The sequence below is a fragment of the Anabrus simplex genome, chromosome 5, assembly GCF_040414725.1.
Source record: "Anabrus simplex isolate iqAnaSimp1 chromosome 5, ASM4041472v1, whole genome shotgun sequence".
Classification (NCBI taxonomy): domain Eukaryota; kingdom Metazoa; phylum Arthropoda; class Insecta; order Orthoptera; family Tettigoniidae; genus Anabrus; species Anabrus simplex.
Window position 1 is genome coordinate 389272861 of NC_090269.1, and position 18584 is coordinate 389291444.

At 43.4% G+C, this 18584-nt stretch overlaps 1 protein-coding gene across 1 annotated transcript; it reads left to right on the forward strand.

The window, feature by feature from the left end:
* Window positions 1-203: 203 nt before the first annotated feature.
* On the forward strand, window positions 204-6845 carry LOC136874160 (chondroitin proteoglycan 2-like). Its single transcript, XM_067147742.2, has 2 exons — window positions 204-290; window positions 5063-6845. Exons 1-2 carry the CDS (start codon window positions 284-286, stop codon window positions 6748-6750), a joined length of 1695 nt encoding a protein of 564 aa, XP_067003843.2. The 5' UTR covers window positions 204-283; the 3' UTR covers window positions 6751-6845.
* Window positions 6846-18584: the final 11739 nt, after the last annotated feature.

Genomic DNA, 18584 nt, shown 5'->3' on the forward strand with positions numbered 1-18584 from the left:
CGAGAGACTGCGTTACTCTCTAGGAGACCTTCCTTCCGTCGCCGTCAGGGACGGAAAGAAAACTTGAGTACATAGATAGACTTGCAAATTGTTATGCATCTCATTGAAAGAGAGATTAAGATCAGTGTATACCATCTAGACCAACGTCATCTCATTTAAATAGATAACTGTTATCTGAGGACTGGCGCCGATAAACAGTCGAAGACTATATAAGACTTGGAGGAGTCTTCCAACTCTATCACTCAGGTTGGTTTGTGATCTCCCAGAAACACCGGGAAACAACATGAAAGGTAAGTACGACTCACTATGCGTAGAAACAGACTTAACATGAATATAAAATTGCATATCATATCGTTCAGTAATCTCTAACACAGACAGGGATTAAAATAATGTTTATAAGCTATTTTACGAAATAAGTGATGGGGCGTGTAGTTGTTAGCTTGCATTCGGGAGATGGTGGATTATAACCCCCCTGTCGGCAGCCACGAAGATGGTGTACGAGAATTCCCAATTCCACATCAGGTAAAAACTGGGGCTGTACCTTAACTAAGCTAATGGCCACTTCCTTCGCGGTCCTAGCCTTGTCTTATCCCATCGTCGCTATAATATCTGTCTGTGTCGGTGAGACGTAAAAACCAATAGAAATATCCTTGTTTAATATTTAGTGTGACGGATTTTTCACACTTAACGATATCCAATTCCATGGGTCTTAACCATGGATAACAAAACTCAGTGTATAAGAGTTTCAGTGTGTGGATTCGTCGTCCAGTGTTTAACAACTAAATTCATGTGGACGTCCAGCTCCATGGCTAAATGGTTACCTTGCTGGCCTTTAGTCCACGGGATCCTGGGTTTGTTTCCGGACGGATCTGAGATTTTAACCTTCACTCGCTAATTCCGATGACTCTGGGGATGGGTGTGTGAGCCGTCTTCATCATTAGAATGTCCGACTCGTTGGCTGAACGGTCAGCGTACTGGCCTTCGGTTAAGAGGGTCCCGGGTTCGATTCCCGGCCGGGCCGGGGATTTTAACCTTAATTGGTTAATTCCTACGGCACGGGAGCTGGGTGTATGTGGTTTCATCATCGTTTCATCCTCATCATGACGCGCAGGTCGCCTACGGGAGTCAAATAGAAAGACCTGCACCTGGCGAGCCGAACCCGTCCTGGGATATCCTGGCACTAAAAGCCATACGACATTTCATTTCATCGTTAGAAGTCATCACAGGTAGGACCCTATCCTGACAGACGCGCAGGTCGCCTATAGGACGTCAACTCGAAAGACCTGCACCAGGCCTCTTCGGAAGCCACACTCCGTTTACAGTATTTAATCTGCAAGTGAGCTGGAACCTGGAAACTAGGGACAGTTATACCGGTGTTAACATTCGATTTCTTGTTTCTCTCCTTCATTATTCATCAGTTCATTAGAGTCTTTGATGTCATTGGAATTTTAGCGAATGCAGGACTTAAATTTTTTTTACGTTATAAGATAAGTTAATAGAAGTGCGTCAGACCCATAATATTCTTCGTTCGTCAAGGAAATTTAAAAATGTTAAGTCAGATTCACCTCCACCAAGGACGTTGGAGAATTAGAAGCCATTCTACGGGAATCTTAGAGACATGTGCCTCCTCAGTAATATTAACCTAATTCCTAAATTGTTCAACTATCAGATTGAGAACTGAATCTACAATATTTTAGATGAATAAAAGAAATGTCTTTATTTTGGTAATGGCATTCTTCAGTCTTTTACGATGAGATGGGTAAAAGCAGCCTTAGTGTAATCAGAAAGGAATTCAGATAGAAGTATTTCCCTTGTATTTTAATTAAAACTGAAAAGAACCAAACAAGGTGCACTAACCTGAGCAGAGAAGAGGAGTAAAATTCTCCGAATTAAATCGGATTATAAAATAAAAAATAATTGAAACAAAAATTGAGGTATGGAAAGCTTTCTGTTCTGAAAAACAGACCTCCCCGAATCAGACCTTACACATCAACTCAACAGAAAGGTATTATGGCAGTCTTGTTCATGAACTTCAGCCTCGTTACATTCTAAAAAGGACAATGTACTGCAGAAAGGTAATTGGATGCTATCTGGTCGCCGAACATTAGGATAATTTATTGTTAGCTGTTTAGTATCGCATAAGTATAGTATCTCTTGGGTGTAGCCGGACTATGAAAGAGCTGAGAAAGCATTAGGTATTGATTTAATTTCCTGGTGTGAAATTAAGAAACCACAGAAGGTCATCTTCAGTACAGCCCATCATCACTCAAATGTAACGTTAAAGATACAAATCTATGCGTTCAACGTATTCAACTTGTTCGTTAAAATATTTTGCTGTTTGAATGAATGCACTGAAACGAGGGATATACAGTACATCCTCATCTGTATAATTAATTAAGACCTTTAACGGTATTAATACAATTGCAGACCTCAGTTGTATTGGTAATTGAACGTTAACTCTGAAATAAAACAAATACCCTGACCGTAGCAATTGTAATAATAATAATAATAATAATAATAATAATAAATTATTATCATGTGAAATGTAATAATTAATTCATTAAAATTCAGCTTTAGACGCCCAAGTGAGATTACTCTGCCATCAAGTAGACCTAGAGTAAAAGGGAACGTCGAAATTGACGAGCGAGCAGACAGGAGGTATCAAATTAAAATACTTGCACACGGTAGCTGAGGCCATAAGATGATGATGATGATTATTTTTATTTTTATTTTTATTATTATTACATATCAGTGAAAAGTTTTCAAATTCATATTTCTATGAAAACCGAGCTATATTGCTGCAGTCGCTGAAGTGAGGTCAGTATCAAGTATTCGGGAGATCGTGGGTTCGAAACCCCACTGTCGGCAGTCCTGAAGATGGTTTTCCGTGTGATTTCCCATTTTCACACCAGGAAAATGGTGGGGCGGTCCCTTAATTAAGACCACGGCCACTTCCCACTCCTAGCTCTTTCCTCTCCCACCGTTTCCGTAAGATCTCTATGTGTCAGTGAGACGTAGAGCAACTTATAAAAAATATCATTTCTATAATCATCTAAGTGTTCTTTGTCAAGAATATCAACAAAATTACGACCTTTTAAGGAACTTATGTTTTGTACAATTTAAAAATGGATAAAAACTGATTGTACATAGAATCCTTTTGAAATGCTACTTGTGTTCGCCGAGTGACCACATTTTAAAATATTAATTTATATTCTCTTTCGATCAACAGTAGGTTATAAAATTTAATACTTCATGCAGATATTTACATACCAGGTAATTCAGTAATACACAGAAAAATGTATGGTGGTAATGATAATTTAATTCCGACTATTCACCCAGAAGACCCTTCGTAATTGGATTTTTGATCATTTCCTTGTAATGTAATTAACGACGCATGATCAAAGTATGAAACAAGACAGGTGTAAGGTTAGAGCAGATTTCCTTACGTTTTGATTACATCACCCCAAAAAAATTTCACCTTATTACTACTTCCTAAAGTTATACAAATGTAGGTTAGATGAGAAACTTCAGTTTATCGAGTTTTTTGTTAGGTTCAGTAAAAGTACTTTCCCAACAAACAACTAATATTTACCGGAATTCTAGAAAAAGTCCCACCTTTAAATAAAACGAATTTGTGTTTGTTAAAATCTTCCGAACGCAGAATTTCCATCAAACTTCTTAGTATTGGCCACTAATTTTCCCACTACATCCTCTTTGTGCGTGTTATCACACTAAGTTCGTTTGGATTGCCTCTGTAAGGGGAAATCAATGGGTCGGTCTGCAGTGACTGAAGAAACACTTGATCGCGCAGACCGCAGAAGTCGACGGAGAGAGCTGAACATACCAGAGCCGACCGTTTGGCAAATCTTATGGAAAAGACTAAAGCAGAAACCATACTGCTTACAATTGCTACAAGCCCTGACTCCCTATGACAAAGTCAAACGCCTTGAATTTTCGGCGCGGTTGCAAGAGTGTATGGAAGAGGATGAGTTTAGTACAAAAGATTTCTTCAGTGATGAAGCAACATTTTTCGTTAACGGTGCAGTGAACAGACACAATGTGCGAATCTGGGGGGTGGAGAATCCTCAAGCTATCGTGCAATACTTTCGAAATTCACAGAAAGTTAATGTGTTTTGTGCAGTCTCACGGTTTAAAGTGCACGGCCCCTTTTTCTTCTGCAAAAAATCCGTTACAGTTCACGTGTATCCGGACATGCTGTAAAAATGGTTCATGCCGCAACTGGAAGACAGCACCTATTTAACCTTCAAACAGGATGGTGCTCCACCCCACTTCCATGGTGAGGTTCGTCAATTCTTAAACAGGAGATTGCCAAACCGATGGTTCGATTGTGGTGGAGTTGATGATCAGCAATACATGTCATGGCCTCCACGCTCTCCTGACCTAACCCCACGCGATTTCTTGGTGTGGGGTTACGTTTTTGCTTTGGTATTTGCTTTACGTCGCATCGACACAGGTAGGCCCTAGGTCTTATGTCGTCGATGGGTTAGGAAAGGCCTAGGAGTGGGAAGAAAGCGGCCGTGGCCTTAATTAAGGTTCAACCCCAGTATTTACCTTATGTGAAAATGGGAAACCACGGAAAACCATCTTCAGGGCTGCCGACAATGGGGTCCGAACCCACTATTTCCCGGATGAAAGCTCACAGCTGGGCGACCCTAACCACACGGCCAACTCGCCCGGTGCGGCGTTACGTGATAGACTCAGTGTTTACACCTCCTCTTCCAACAAACCTGCCAGAACTGCGAGCTCGCGTCAACCGTGCTTTCGAATCCATTGATAGGGACATGCTGCGCCGAATGTGTGACGAACTTGATTATAGATTTGATGTCTACAGGATCACTAAAGGGGCACATATCGAATATTTGTAATTGTCAAAAATAACTGTCAAGTCCTTGTGACAATATGTCAAATAATAAAGTTATTGTAGAGCTTTGGAATCGCTCAAATCATTTGTAGGATGTCATCACTGAGTATGTCCTGTGATAGCACTGAAATGAATGAATATATGTACATATTTTGCTTTATTTTATTTCTCTTTTTTTAGCTTTCGCTCTTGCAACGCTGCTGGCAGCGTTGTGCATCACGCAGTGCTTGGCAGCGGGTGATTTACCAAGCTGTCCTCCTCCAGGAGAAGGGGATATTCAGCTCTTCCCAAAGCCCGACAACTGCAGCCAGTACTACGAGTGTGACAACGGAAAGCTGTTGATCATGGAGTGCCCTCCAGGTCTTGAGTTCAATGCTGCAAACAGAACATGTGATTACCCTTGGTCTGCAAACTGCAAAGTTTCTCGGCTGGTTCTCGTCCTCCAGGAGGAAAAGGAAGCCGATCTTCCAGATTGCCCTCCACCTGGCGAAGGAGATGTTCAACTGTTTCCAAAGCCTGACAACTGCAGCCAGTATTACGAGTGTGACAATGGGCATCCCGTTGTCATGGAGTGCCCACCTGGTCTTGAGTTCAATGCTGCCAACGATACCTGCGATTATCCCTGGTCTGCAAACTGCAAAGTTTCTCCGGTGGTTCTAGTTCTCCGGGAGAAAAAGGAAGCCGATCTCCCAGATTGCCCTCCACCTGGTGAAGGAGATGTTCAACTGTTCCCAAAGCCTGACAACTGCAGCCAGTATTACGAGTGTGACAATGGGAATCCCGTTGTCATGGAGTGCCCACCTGGTCTTGAGTTCAATGCTGCCAACGATACCTGCGATTATCCCTGGTCTGCTAACTGCAAAGTTTCTCCGGTGGTTCTAGTTCTCCGGGAGGAAAAGGAAGCCGATCTCCCAGATTGCCCTCCACCTGGTGAAGGAGATGTTCAACTGTTCCCAAAGCCTGACAACTGCAGCCAGTACTACGAGTGTGACAATGGGCATCCCGTTGTCATGGAGTGCCCACCTGGTCTTGAGTTCAATGCTGCTAACGATACCTGCGATTATCCCTGGTCTGCAAACTGTAAAGTTTCTCCGGTGGTTCTAGTTCTCCGGGAGGAAAAGGAAGCCGATCTCCCAGATTGCCCTCCACCTGGTGAAGGAGATGTTCAACTGTTCCCAAAGCCTGACAACTGCAGCCAGTACTACGAGTGTGACAATGGGCATCCCGTTGTCATGGAGTGCCCACCTGGTCTTGAGTTCAATGCTGCCAACGATACCTGCGATTATCCCTGGTCTGCAAACTGCAAAGTTTCTCCGGTGGTTCTAGTTCTCCGGGAGGAAAAGGAAGCCGATCTCCCAGATTGCCCTCCACCTGGTGAAGGAGATGTTCAACTGTTCCCAAAGCCTGACAACTGCAGCCAGTACTACGAGTGTGACAATGGGCATCCCGTTGTCATGGAGTGCCCACCTGGTCTTGAGTTCAATGCTGCCAACGATACCTGTGATTACCCCTGGTCTGCAAACTGTCAAACTTCTCGGGTTGCCCTAGTCATCAAACAAGCACGAGAAGATCTCCCTACTTGCCCTCCACCAGGTGAAGGAGATATCCAGCTATTTCCAAAACCAGACAACTGCAGTCAATACTACGAGTGTGACAACGGAAAGCTGTTGATCATGGATTGCCCTCCAGGTCTTGAGTTCAACGCTGCTAACAGAACATGTGATTATGATTGGTCTGCCAACTGTAAAGAGTCCCGCGTTATACAGATCCAACACGAAGGTATTAAGGTCCATTATAGACTACCATCTGTTTTCCTTTTTGACGAAATTCTGAGAAAGGAAGAACTTGACGAACCACATCACAAATGAACTCTACTAATTTTCTCATGAATTGCATTATATATAAAATCAATTTATTATTTATTAATATTTTATAATTTACATAAAAATTGAATGACGCCCAATTTTGTATGTCCTTTGAATTTCCCACAATCCACCGGTGTTTCAGTCAACCAATGACAAACGACTAGGAAGAAAAAATCCAACACCTTTTCCTGTATATACATATATGCCTAATATAGTATTATGGAACTTCGTCCCTTTATTGGATTGTTTCTTATTCCGAAGGGAATATTTAACCTAAATTTAAACGGGAAGTGACTGATGAAGTGAAGTAGGAGGAAGATATTGAAAATTGCATCATCTAAGTAGTTTCTGTAGTAGTGTGTTAAGAAATTATAATCTGCTCATCTTAAAGACTGACTAATGCTTCTCGTTAGGCAGTCCGCAGTGATAGGTTAGCATGCCAGTCTCTTAATCAGAAACCCCACGTTCGATCCCGTCTAGCCCAATGATATCAATTCCGGACTGAGGATAGGGAAGCCGTTTATTCAGCATTGTGAGGCCAACTAGGAAGTTGTCTGATACGAGAAGCAGCGGACAGGGTCACGAAAGCCAAACAATGAAGATGTTATTACTCTGACAACATGCCACACCAATATCTGCGACACATACGGCTGTCAGCACTTGTCTGGCGAGCTGGGTTGATGACCTAGACCTTAGACTCCTTAAAACCGAGCTCGATAGCTGCAGTCGCTTAAGTGCGGCCAGTATCCAGTATTCGGGAGATAGTAGGTTCGAACCCCGTGGTTTCCCATTTTCACACCAGGCAAATGCTGGGGTTGTACCTTAATTAAGGCCACGGCCGCTTCCTTCCCACTCCTAGTCCTTCCCTGTCCCATTGTCGCCGTAAGACCTATCTGTGTCAGAGCGACGTAAAGCAACTAGCAAAAAAAAAACTCCTTTAAAGATCAATCATCATCATCATCATCCTGGCTAGGTAAGGTCCTGAATAATATGTATATATCTCGGGTTCCTTGTCTTCGAGTAATCCTGAGAAATCAATATTCAGCTGCAAATGTTTCCGGAAATAAGGAAGGCCGCAACAATCCTCCATATGTGTCCCATTCAGCTCGTACGAAGCAGTCTTCGATAAGCTGCAATGCCCTCTTTCGCGATGGGTAGAAAAGTTCATAATGTGAAGAAAATTTTTAAACTCAGGAGGATTATTTGGGGCAAATATACATTAATAGGAAGAGGAATTGAAGGGCTGGATGCAAGAACAACGTATATCCATTTCTATTAATTTTACAAAAGCAAAGGAAAACTATTTATGAAATGAAAAGAAAATCCTGGGCAATGTATTAAATGTGACGTCCTTGATAAACACTTTCTGGTTTGTGAAAATTTTTCATAATCAGATAGCAACAAATTCATTATGTAGCCACCTGGTTCTTGCATCCATGAGTCCAATGTGTTTTGAAAATCTTACACTGAAAATGACCGAGTGATTTGAGTCAAGTAACTGTTAACTTGCATTCAGGAGAGAGTCGGCAGACCTGGATACGGTTTCCTGTGCTTGCCCATTTGAGCACCAGGCAAATGCTGAGACTGTGCCTTTATCAAGGCTACGGAGGCTTCCTTCCCACTCCCAGCAATTTCCTATCCCATCGCCGCCATAAAACTTATCCTCGTCGGCGCGACGTAAAAAGCAAGTAAGTTGTTGTACAACGAGCACTTCGGCAACAATATAATTGTAATTGATATTTTAATAGGCGTGTCTCATACAGGGAACATTAAAATACTTCATCACATTCCATTGAAAACACAAAAAACATGAGTGTTCGTGTGTTCACTACCGCTACTGGCGATGTTACTCACTCGCGGATGAGGTTTCTCCATTTTCAGTCGACTGGTGGCTGTGGTGGTGGTGGTGATTATTGTTTGAAGACGAAGTACAACTAGGCAATCATCTTCTATATAAGACTAATCAGAGAGAAAAATGGAAGGGATCCGATAATTTAAAAAAGGAAGGTTTCGGCTAAAGAGAAACAATGGCCACTTGTGAAAATGAAAGACTACCTAGGATTCGCGAATCTAATACCAACGGGGCCGGATAAAAACAGAAATTCACCAAGGGAGATCGGATACGATAGATGAAAGCGAGGAGCCTGGCACAAGTAAGTGGAAGCAATGCCAGGACACAGCTAAAGGCCCCGCAGGCCCCTTTTAGTCGCCTCTTACGACAGGCAGGGGATACCTAGGGTTTTATTTTACCGCCCCCACCTACAGGGGATTACAGTCGACTGTCTCGGTACGTTTTTTGTAATATCACTTGCCACTGCGAAGTACCGTCATACCTCCACATTTCACTTCTTTAACAAGCAGAGGTTCTGGATATAATGTTTGAAGACCTTGATGAAGGCCTGGTTTACTATTCTCTTTTTAGAATGGGACACTCTTCTACACAAAGTCCCGATGCCTTCTTTATTCATCACTCATGTTAATATTATTAAACCACGTACTCAGTATTAGAGAAAACATATCAACTGCAGCAATAGGGACGACAGTCAACGGACCACCGGGGAAGCTGGCTGTGAAGTTAGAGGCGTGCAGCTGGGAGCTTGCTTCCGGGAGATAGTGGGTTCAAGCCTCACTATCGGCAGCCCTGAAGATGGTTTTCCCTGTTTTCCCATTCTTTCATACGAGGCTGTACCTTAATTAAGGACACGGCCGCTTCCTTCCCACTCCTGCCCCTTTTCTACCTCTTGTGTGTCGGTGCGATGTAAAAGCAAATTGTAAAGTTAAATTGTTCATTAACAAGGTCTCCCGCCGCTTCCACCATCATCGTCCTCTTGTGTGTTTGTCGCTACGTGACTTCACCGACGCACTTCGGTACGTCTATTCAGTCTATCACCGCTCTCTCCAATAATTGCAAACATGTATATGGAACACTTCGCAGAGAAAGCCTTAGGCACATCCACCCTGAAACAAAAATGCTTTCTTCGCTACGTGGACGACACTTTCGTCATTTGGCCTCAAGGGAGGAACAATCTGCAGTTATTTCTCAATCATTTCAGCCAAATTTATTCGAATATTCAGGATCGACGAAGACTGGCAACTACCGCTCCTGCATGTCCTAGTAAAACGTAACACCAATGGGAGTCAAACAGTATAGAGAAAAGCCACACACACACGCACACACCTGCACAATTCTTCTCACCACCACCCATCACATAACAAAAGTCACTGATTGCCGGGCTGAGTGGCTCAGACGTTTGAGGCGCTGACCTTCTGAGCCCAACTTGGTAGGTTCGATCCTGACTCAGTCCGGTGGTATTTGATGCCGAAGATTTACTGACAAGTAAAAGAACTCCTGCGGGACTAAATCCCGGCACGTCGGCGCCTCCGAAAACAGTAAACGTAGTTAGTGGGTTGTAAAGAAAATAGCATTATAGTATTTATTATTAAAGTGCCAACGGCCGTAGCTGTGTTGAAACACCGGATCCCGTGAGATCTCCGAAGTTAAGCAACATTGGGCGTGGTCAAGATGTGGATGGATTACCACGCGCTGATTGTGAAGGATAAGGGGATGGAGGAGCGGAAAGGAACTGGCCACCCTACCGTACTTAGACTCCGGCTCAGGTACACCTCTGCGGTGTATCGGACCTGCCTTCTGGCAGAATGCACCCTTACCTTACCTTATTATTAAAGTCACTGATTAATAGGGCCATAGCGGTATCGGACGCAGAGCACCTAGAACGAAAAAAGAGCACCTCACGGGAATCCTCAGGAGAAACGGCTACCTGTTTAACAACATCCTACTAGTTTTTGAGAAAATTGTAAGAAAACAAAGAAAAGGGCCCCGTAGAAGGAAACAAAGGGGTGGAAGAAGCGACCCGTCCTAAAACAGCGATATCTACTTACATCAGAAGCACTAAAGACAGGAACCGCAAGATACTAAAGAAACATGGCATAAAGACCATCTATAAACCACACGGAAAGTTAATCGTTATCTGCCACCAGTCGATGACAAAATAGAATTGCAGGCCTCTGCAGTCCACCAAATTGAATGTAGCTGCGGATCGAGTTATCTATGCGAAACGAAGCGTCTTATTTCTACCCGACCTAAATAACATGTTCGTCACACCAAGAACCGAGAACATGCTGTAGCCAAGCATTTCTACGGAACAAAACACGAAATTTATTTTGACAGAACCAAGATATTAGCAGGTATTCCCTGGAATCTCGAAAGAAAATCCCGAGGGGCTGTCGAAATTAAGATCAATATGAATTTAAAGGAAGGATACAAAATCAGCAATTCATGGATGCCTATTATACATATATTAAAATATGCAGGTCACAACACTAATATTCAAGATGAACCTCATGTTACGTAACAGCATCGGTAATTCCTCAGCTTCCTGTCTGTGACACATGCGACCCCGCGAGCTACATCAGCCAGGGCCAGCGCAATAACTGTGTCGATTAGCGCCCGGGAGACCAATTACCTTGAATGGATGGAGTAAGGGTCGCCTTGACAAAGAATACTGCAATGTATTCGAAACGTCGGCGAACTGTACGAATTGTACAGAGAAAAACAACGCGATTCAACCCGGAAGAACAACCCAATAACTTCCTTCTGTTCATTGTGTGACATTTATAGTTAGCTAGACCATTCAATCATAATTAGGCCCTATGTCATTATTTTTATAACTCTGCAGTATTGGATTGCTTTAATGAAGGAGAGTGTTCATTTTTCACCATTGTTAATGTACCGGGCGGTACACCTCTACACCGTTTATTTAAAAGTTGCGCCAGTTGAAACTCCTCTTCTGGAGGAAGGTTGAACTTTATCTATTCTATTAATTCTCTACTTTCTCAGAAGATGTCACCACGTGGAAAATTTTGAGTTTTTGAACTGTGTCACTTTTGATGTGTTTTTGTTTCGCTTGAAGTAAGAAGTGTGAACTTTCTCTTCTAGAGGACACTACTGAAGATCAACAATAGTGCGACCTAGTGCGGAGTCAAAGAACTATTTTGTTGGAGAAATTTTTATTTCAAGAGTTTGTTCTTTGTTAAATTTCCTTCTGTCATTGTTTAAGTTGGCTGTATACCCCTCTTTTTCCCCTTAGTTTGGATCTAGCCAATCCCGAATTTCTTTATTTAATTTTCCACCAATAATGTGTTTCTTTTTCCTCTATGTAGGGGTTTCTTTTCCCGAACCAATAAAGATTTTGTGGGAGGGTGTTTTCTTTCCCCTAACGCCTAGAATCTTCCGCGAGAGGATATAAACTGCTGATTTTGGGGTCTCCGGGCCACTTCTGTTCCATCTTTCAGTGTATTAAGTACATAGCAGGAGGCGGGAAGCGCCTCTTTCTTCTTCAGCCGTTCAACACCAGGTAATGGCCTATTAATAACTTCTTTTCTTGCTAGGTCGGCAGTTTAACACTCGCGGCGGGTTCGAAGCATTTCCATCATGTAACCTTTTCCTAAAATGTAATTACTCTTTTCATCTTTTTCTTGTAAAGCTACATATTGGGATAGAGAGTGCTAACCCTCTCGAGCTCCCACTCACATTTGTTTTGAGGTGAACTTATTTTCTCAAACTATTCTTCGTTTATGTAATGTAAAGTGTTCTTCTCTAAGTCACCTCTGTAGTATGGGATTAGCCCTTGCGTTAGTGGCCCAGAGCCAGATTAGGTTTTAAAAACAAGGTGTATTAGGAGTGCAAGTTCGCCTCCTCTCAAATTGTTATTTTAGAGGTCATGTAATCAACCTTCTTTTCATGTAATAGACCTCCGTAGTTTGGGTATTTTACCCCTGTAAATACGTCCTTAGAGGACAGCTTGAAGGTAGAGTTTGGTGTGGCCTTGTGATAGGCTTACAATTTTGAGAGCGGATCGCGCTTTGAAATTTGTTTCTGTATGCCTCGTGCAGGCTTTATGTGTAATGTTTGGAGCCAGTGCTCCTGGGAATGAATGGGGTTTTCTGCCCCTTGGCTAAAATTTTTTTTGGAGTAAGGCGGGGCTGATTGCCCAAGAGTTATGAAGTAAGGGCACTGAGCCCGAACCCAGTAATATTGTACCTACATTTTTGCTACTCTGTACCTGTTATGATTGTTATCTCTTGTTTTGGAAAACAAAATATAACCTAGTTAAATTTTAAATTAATTTTACCTTGCACGTTAATTTCGTAGCTTGAAACCCATTCACACCCGCACCCTCTTTCACCTCTACCTACCACGGATATATCCGTAACAAGTGGTAGCTGAGCGTGGTTGAATGGGTCTCAATTTAGCCCCTTTTGACGGCTAAACATTGCTTTGGTTCGAACTCTAACAATTTTCTCAGTTGCTGGAATTTTTTGAGTTTTTCAAAATTGTTCTGTCATCATGCCCGGCCCTCGCGATGTTCTCCTCCTTAACTACTTGCGCAAAGAGGAGTTGATATACGAGTTAACTATCAGAAATGTGCAATCTGGAGGCACGGTTGCAATCGACACCAACAAGCTTAGAGAGTCCCTTGATTTGCCCATTTCCATCCCCAACTTGGGAGAGAAAGAAATTGATGACTCTCTTTCCACGATTGTCGAGAATATTACTGGGCTAGCATCTGTAGTCAGCTTTTTTGATGAAAACGATCCGTCTCCTAATCAAATTAAGCGTGTGCAAGGCAGGCTGTATCACTTTGCAAATAGAGTTAATGATCTGTTGTCTCTAAAGGTGAATGACGTTCAGAGGAAGGAAGCCAATACGCTCCTTGAAACTATTTCTGAATTGTCTAATAAGGTCACTCAATTGCTAACCGGCGAAGTTCCTCCCAAAACTGATCAACCCGCCACGGTGAGTGTAGGTAACGAGGAAGAGCCTCCTCAGGGAGAAGTCAATAGGATAACCGTTGCTGCTCAAACTATCTCTGCCCCATCGAACAACGAATCTGAACGCCGTGCGTCATTGAGTAACATCCGCTCTGAATTAACTTCTTTGCCATTGAAACCTTTAATGACTATGTCACCTGGGTTCAGCAGCTTGCCTCATCCATTGGCAATGTTGCTTAGAGGTATCTCTAAGTTTTCCGTCAACACCACCAGTGACGTAATTTCATTTTTAAGATTTCTAGTGGAATTTCAGGATCATGCCCTTGTGTTTTCTCTTTCCCCATGTCAAATTTTGCAAATTATCTATCCTTATGCTATTGGTGTTCTATCTGACAAAATCGTAAGAGCCATTGCCGAGCAATCATCTATTGAGGATTTCCATGCCCATTTGCTAGCTAACTTCATCCCGGCTAGGGCCAGGTCCTCCCTTATTCAGAAGTACTATTATCGTGTACAGCGTTTGGATGAAAACTTGGCTGATTTCATACAGGACATTAAGTTTTATACTAGGGTGTTTGCTCTTCACTTCCCTGAGGATCAAATTGTACAAGCTATTGTGGAAGGTATTTCACCATCCTATAGGTCATATTTGTGTTTCGCGGCGTGCCCGCAAACTTTCTCGGAACTTGAAGCATTGGCAGTCTCAGCGGAAGGAGTTAGATACGCCGATTCTTTGCGCGTCGCGAAAGAACCCCCGCCTTCCTTTAGCAACACTCGGCCTCCACCTCGCCGACCAGTCAATCCCCGTAAATGTTATGCTTGCGGGTCGCCTGACCATCTGCGGAATAAGTGTCCTCTGACCAAGTCAAGTGGGACAAGGAATGGAGCAGGGTCATCACAAGGCTGTTTTAAGTGTGGGGCCTTCTCACATATCGCCAAGAATTGCCCAAACTCAAATAGCACCCCCTCCTGCTCAACTTCTGGTGCAAATCCCAGCTATGCCAATAATAAAAAGTGACTAGTGGCGTCGGCTGAGCCGACTAATCCATCTTCCCGAGACTCAGCCCCTAGTAAACAGGTTGTAAATGCAGAGGACGACCAGCCTTCAAATTCATCTTTTGAATGCCCTAAAGAGTGCCTTAGGATTGCGGCGGATACCCCCGCACCTGTTCCTTTTCTTAAGATTGAGTTAAATAACGAGCCTATAACAGCTCTCTTAGATTCAGGCAGTGTTTGTTCCATTATTTCGGCTGATTGGTATTCTAAATTGAAAGCTGTTTGTAAACTCCCTGACTATGACTCATCTCCTGTTAAATATGTTTCGGCTAATTCATCTCCATTAGAAATTCTAGGTTCCTTACATGTCAAAATTCGGGTTTTTAAATTTACATGGAAAGTTAAATTGTTTGTGGCCAAGCAATTGTCTTGCCCCATTATATTGGGAGCTGACTTTATTTCTCACACTGGTCTTGTGCTCGATCTCCAGTCTAGGTCGTGCACATTCAAATTTGCTTCTAGTTGTAAAATCCCACTATTAAAGTGTAATTCTGTGTCATGTTCTTCTATTTCGCCTACCCAGGATGAGATGTTGTTAGACCTTAGACATCTACCTGAGGAGCAAGCTGATAGTATTCGCAAACTGTGTCAGTCATTTCCAGAGGTATTCACTGATACTCTTGGTGTTACTGATCTTATTGAATACAAAATTGAGGTCACGGATTCGATTCCTGTCCGTTCTCCACCTTATAGGCTATCTCCACCTAAAATGAAGGCTCTAAAAGAAATCATCGATCAGATGTTGAAGGATGGTATTATTAGGCCCTCTAAGTCAGCGTATTCTTCGCCTATTTTTCTAGTCCCGAAACCCCAAGGAGGCTTCAGGCCTGTCATTGATTACAGGGCTCTCAATCGGAAGGTGGTGTTACAATCTGTGCCCCTTCCCGACCTTCATTCTTGTTTTTCATGGTTTCGTAAGGCCAAGTTCTTCACCATCTTGGACTTAAATCAGGCCTATAATCAAATTCCCCTTGCCGAAGAGTCTAAACACCTTACAGCGTTTGCCACGGACTGGAATTTATATGAATACAACCGCGTGCCTTTCGGGCTCCCCACGGGAGCAGCTGTGCTCACTAGGCTGCTAGATAGGGTCTTCTCCGACATCAAATTCGAGTACTTATATCACTACTTAGATGATGTCGTAGTATTTTCAGAGACTTTTGAAGAACATCTAGATCATCTGCGAGAAGTTCTCAATCGCCTTCGTAAGGCTGGGTTAACTGTTAAGTTGTCCAAGGTTGCCTTTGCTAAGCCCTCTATGTCATTCCTAGGGCATATTGTGTCACCCGATGGAGTAGCAGTCGATCATTCTAGAACACAGGCCATCCGTGATTTTAAACCTCCCAAGGACATTAAAGGTATCGCCAGGTTCATTGGTATGGTGAATTTCTTCAGGAAGTTCATTCCTAACTTTGCTAATAGAGCGGCGCCCTTAAACCTTCTTCGTAGGAAAGGCATCAAATTCGAGTGGGGACCTTCTCAACAAGCCGCTTTTGAAGATCTGAAATTAGCTCTCTGTAATGCCCCTGTCCTTGCTATGCCTGATTTCTCGAAGAAATTCATTGTCCAAACCGACGCATCGTCGTCAGCAGTAGCGGCAGTACTTCTTCAAGAGACTGAACTAGGGAGGCGTCCCATCGCCTATGCATCTAGGACTCTATCGGCTCAAGAAGCCAAGTATTCCATCTATGAGCTCGAAGGGTTGGCAGTCTTATTCGCCTTAGAAAAGTTCCGTCTCTATCTGGAACATGTCAAATTCGACCTGGAGACAGATAACCAAGCCTTAAGCTGGGTCTTAGGTAGACCGCGTCGTACTGGTCGTATAGCCCGTTGGGCCATCCGTATTTCCGCCTTCCAATTCGATGTCAGGCATATCAGAGGTACCGAAAATGTTGTGGCTGATGGACTCAGCCGTATGTTTTCTAACGACGTCGAGACCCATGAACCTGTCGACAGTTCATCACCTTCCGAGTCCATACTATCTGAGGTTAATGCCATCCTAACAGATGCTCCCATGCTCTTTAGGGATATCGAGAAATACCAACGTGAAGATCCGACGCTGGCTCCGATAATGGAAACCCTTTCTTCTGGGGAACATGTCGTCCCTTATGTTCTGAGGAATGGTGTTTTATGTTGCCCTTCGAGGCATGACAAGATGATGAAGGTTGTCGTTCCAGCTGTTCTTGTGCCTATGATCTTCAAGTATTATCATGAGACCCCATTAGGAGGGCATCTTGGAATCTTTAAAACCCGTGAAAAAATTCGTGAAATGTTCATTTGGAAAGGTATGGACGGTGAAATCCGTGAACTTGTAAAAGCTTGTAAATCTTGTTTGCTTAGTAAACCCACCATGTCCACCAAGGTAGGCCTTTTGTCTTCGCATCAAGCGTCGCGCCCCATGGAACGCCTGTATATCGATTATGTAGGACCCTTCCCCCAGTCAAAGGGTAATGCTAACAAGTTCATCTTTGTGTGCGTAGATGGCTTTACTAGATTTTCTTGGTTATTTCCGACTAAGCTGGCTACCGCTCAGTCCACCATTACTTGCCTAAATTCTATTTTTGCTTCTTTTGGTCCGTGCCAATACATTGTATCTGATAATGCTAAAGCTTTTACATCAAATCTGTTTCGTAAATTCTGTTTTGACTTGTCCATCTCTCATGTAACTACATCTGCTTATTACCCTCAACCATCCCTGGCTGAACGGGTTAACCGTAACCTCAGGTCCGCACTTATTGCCTATCATCATGAAGATCATTCTAGGTGGGACACGTCCCTGCATTGGTTAGCTTTTGCTTTGAATTCGGCGGTTCATGAATCACACAAGTTTACTCCAGCTTCTTTGATGTTTAAGTTTGTTCCCAACACGCCGCTCTCTAACCTCTGGTCTCTGAGTGACATTCTGCCCGAGACAATAGATCCGGACAACATTAAAGATCTTTGGAAGAAGGCTAAAGCTAATCTTAAAGTATCTCATGAAATGGTTAGGGAAAGGTATGATCGTGGACGGAGACCCACCACTTTGAAGGTAGGTGACCAGGTTATGGTCAAAAATTTTGTTCCCGCGGGCAAGCTTGCCCCCAGATTTCATGGGCCTTGTATCATTCTCGATTTTCTTACGCCGGTTACCTTATTGCTAAGTAATCCAGCCACCGAGAGGATATTTAGAGTTCACCTGTCCCAGGTGAAACCGGTGTAATTTCTGTGTTAACTTGCTTCATATTATTTTGAAAGGATATGAAGGTTATATTTTTTTTTTTTGAGTTTCACTTTTAAGGCATTCTGCCCCTTCTGTAATATTTTGGTTTTAGATGTAAGCCTTGTGTAAAACCTGCCCCGACCCGTTAAACTGCCATCCTGTTCTTGCCACGGCCATTACCACGCTCCCGTCTCCTGCTCCACCTTACACTGTGGCTTCATAATAGTAAATGCCATGGATATCTACACGCCGCTGGCCCCTCAACCTCTCCACAAGCCTGTACCCTCAAAGAAGATGATAGTCCAACACAATTCTGCCGCCTAGCTTTAATGTTTCAGCGCCCCCGCAGCCGCGCAGCGCCGTGCAGCGACTGGGGAGGGGGATGGGCCCCCTCCTCTCCAGCGAGGACGACATGTGCACGGCGAGCCGGAGCTCTCCTCCCGGCCAAGGCTGATGTGCGGCGCACGACCTGCTACATGCCCGCAGCCTGTATCTGTTCACCGCGGGCGCGGCGTACTTCAACACCTCTGCTCCCCTCATAGTGCGGGCGAGCGGTATCTCAGGGTACTTGAGGGGTCCGAGCGGCCTCCGTTGGACGCAAGCTGCAACGGCCGGTCTGGCCATCCGACTCAATCTACATCAACTACATGGACAGTCACCATAAGCAATAACTACACTTGGGAATTCAACAACAATATTTGGTGGACATTGCAAAATTTTTCTTCACCTTTAAGTATTAAAAGTTTATCTTCAGAAATTCAAATTCTACAAACATAAAGACTTTCATTCA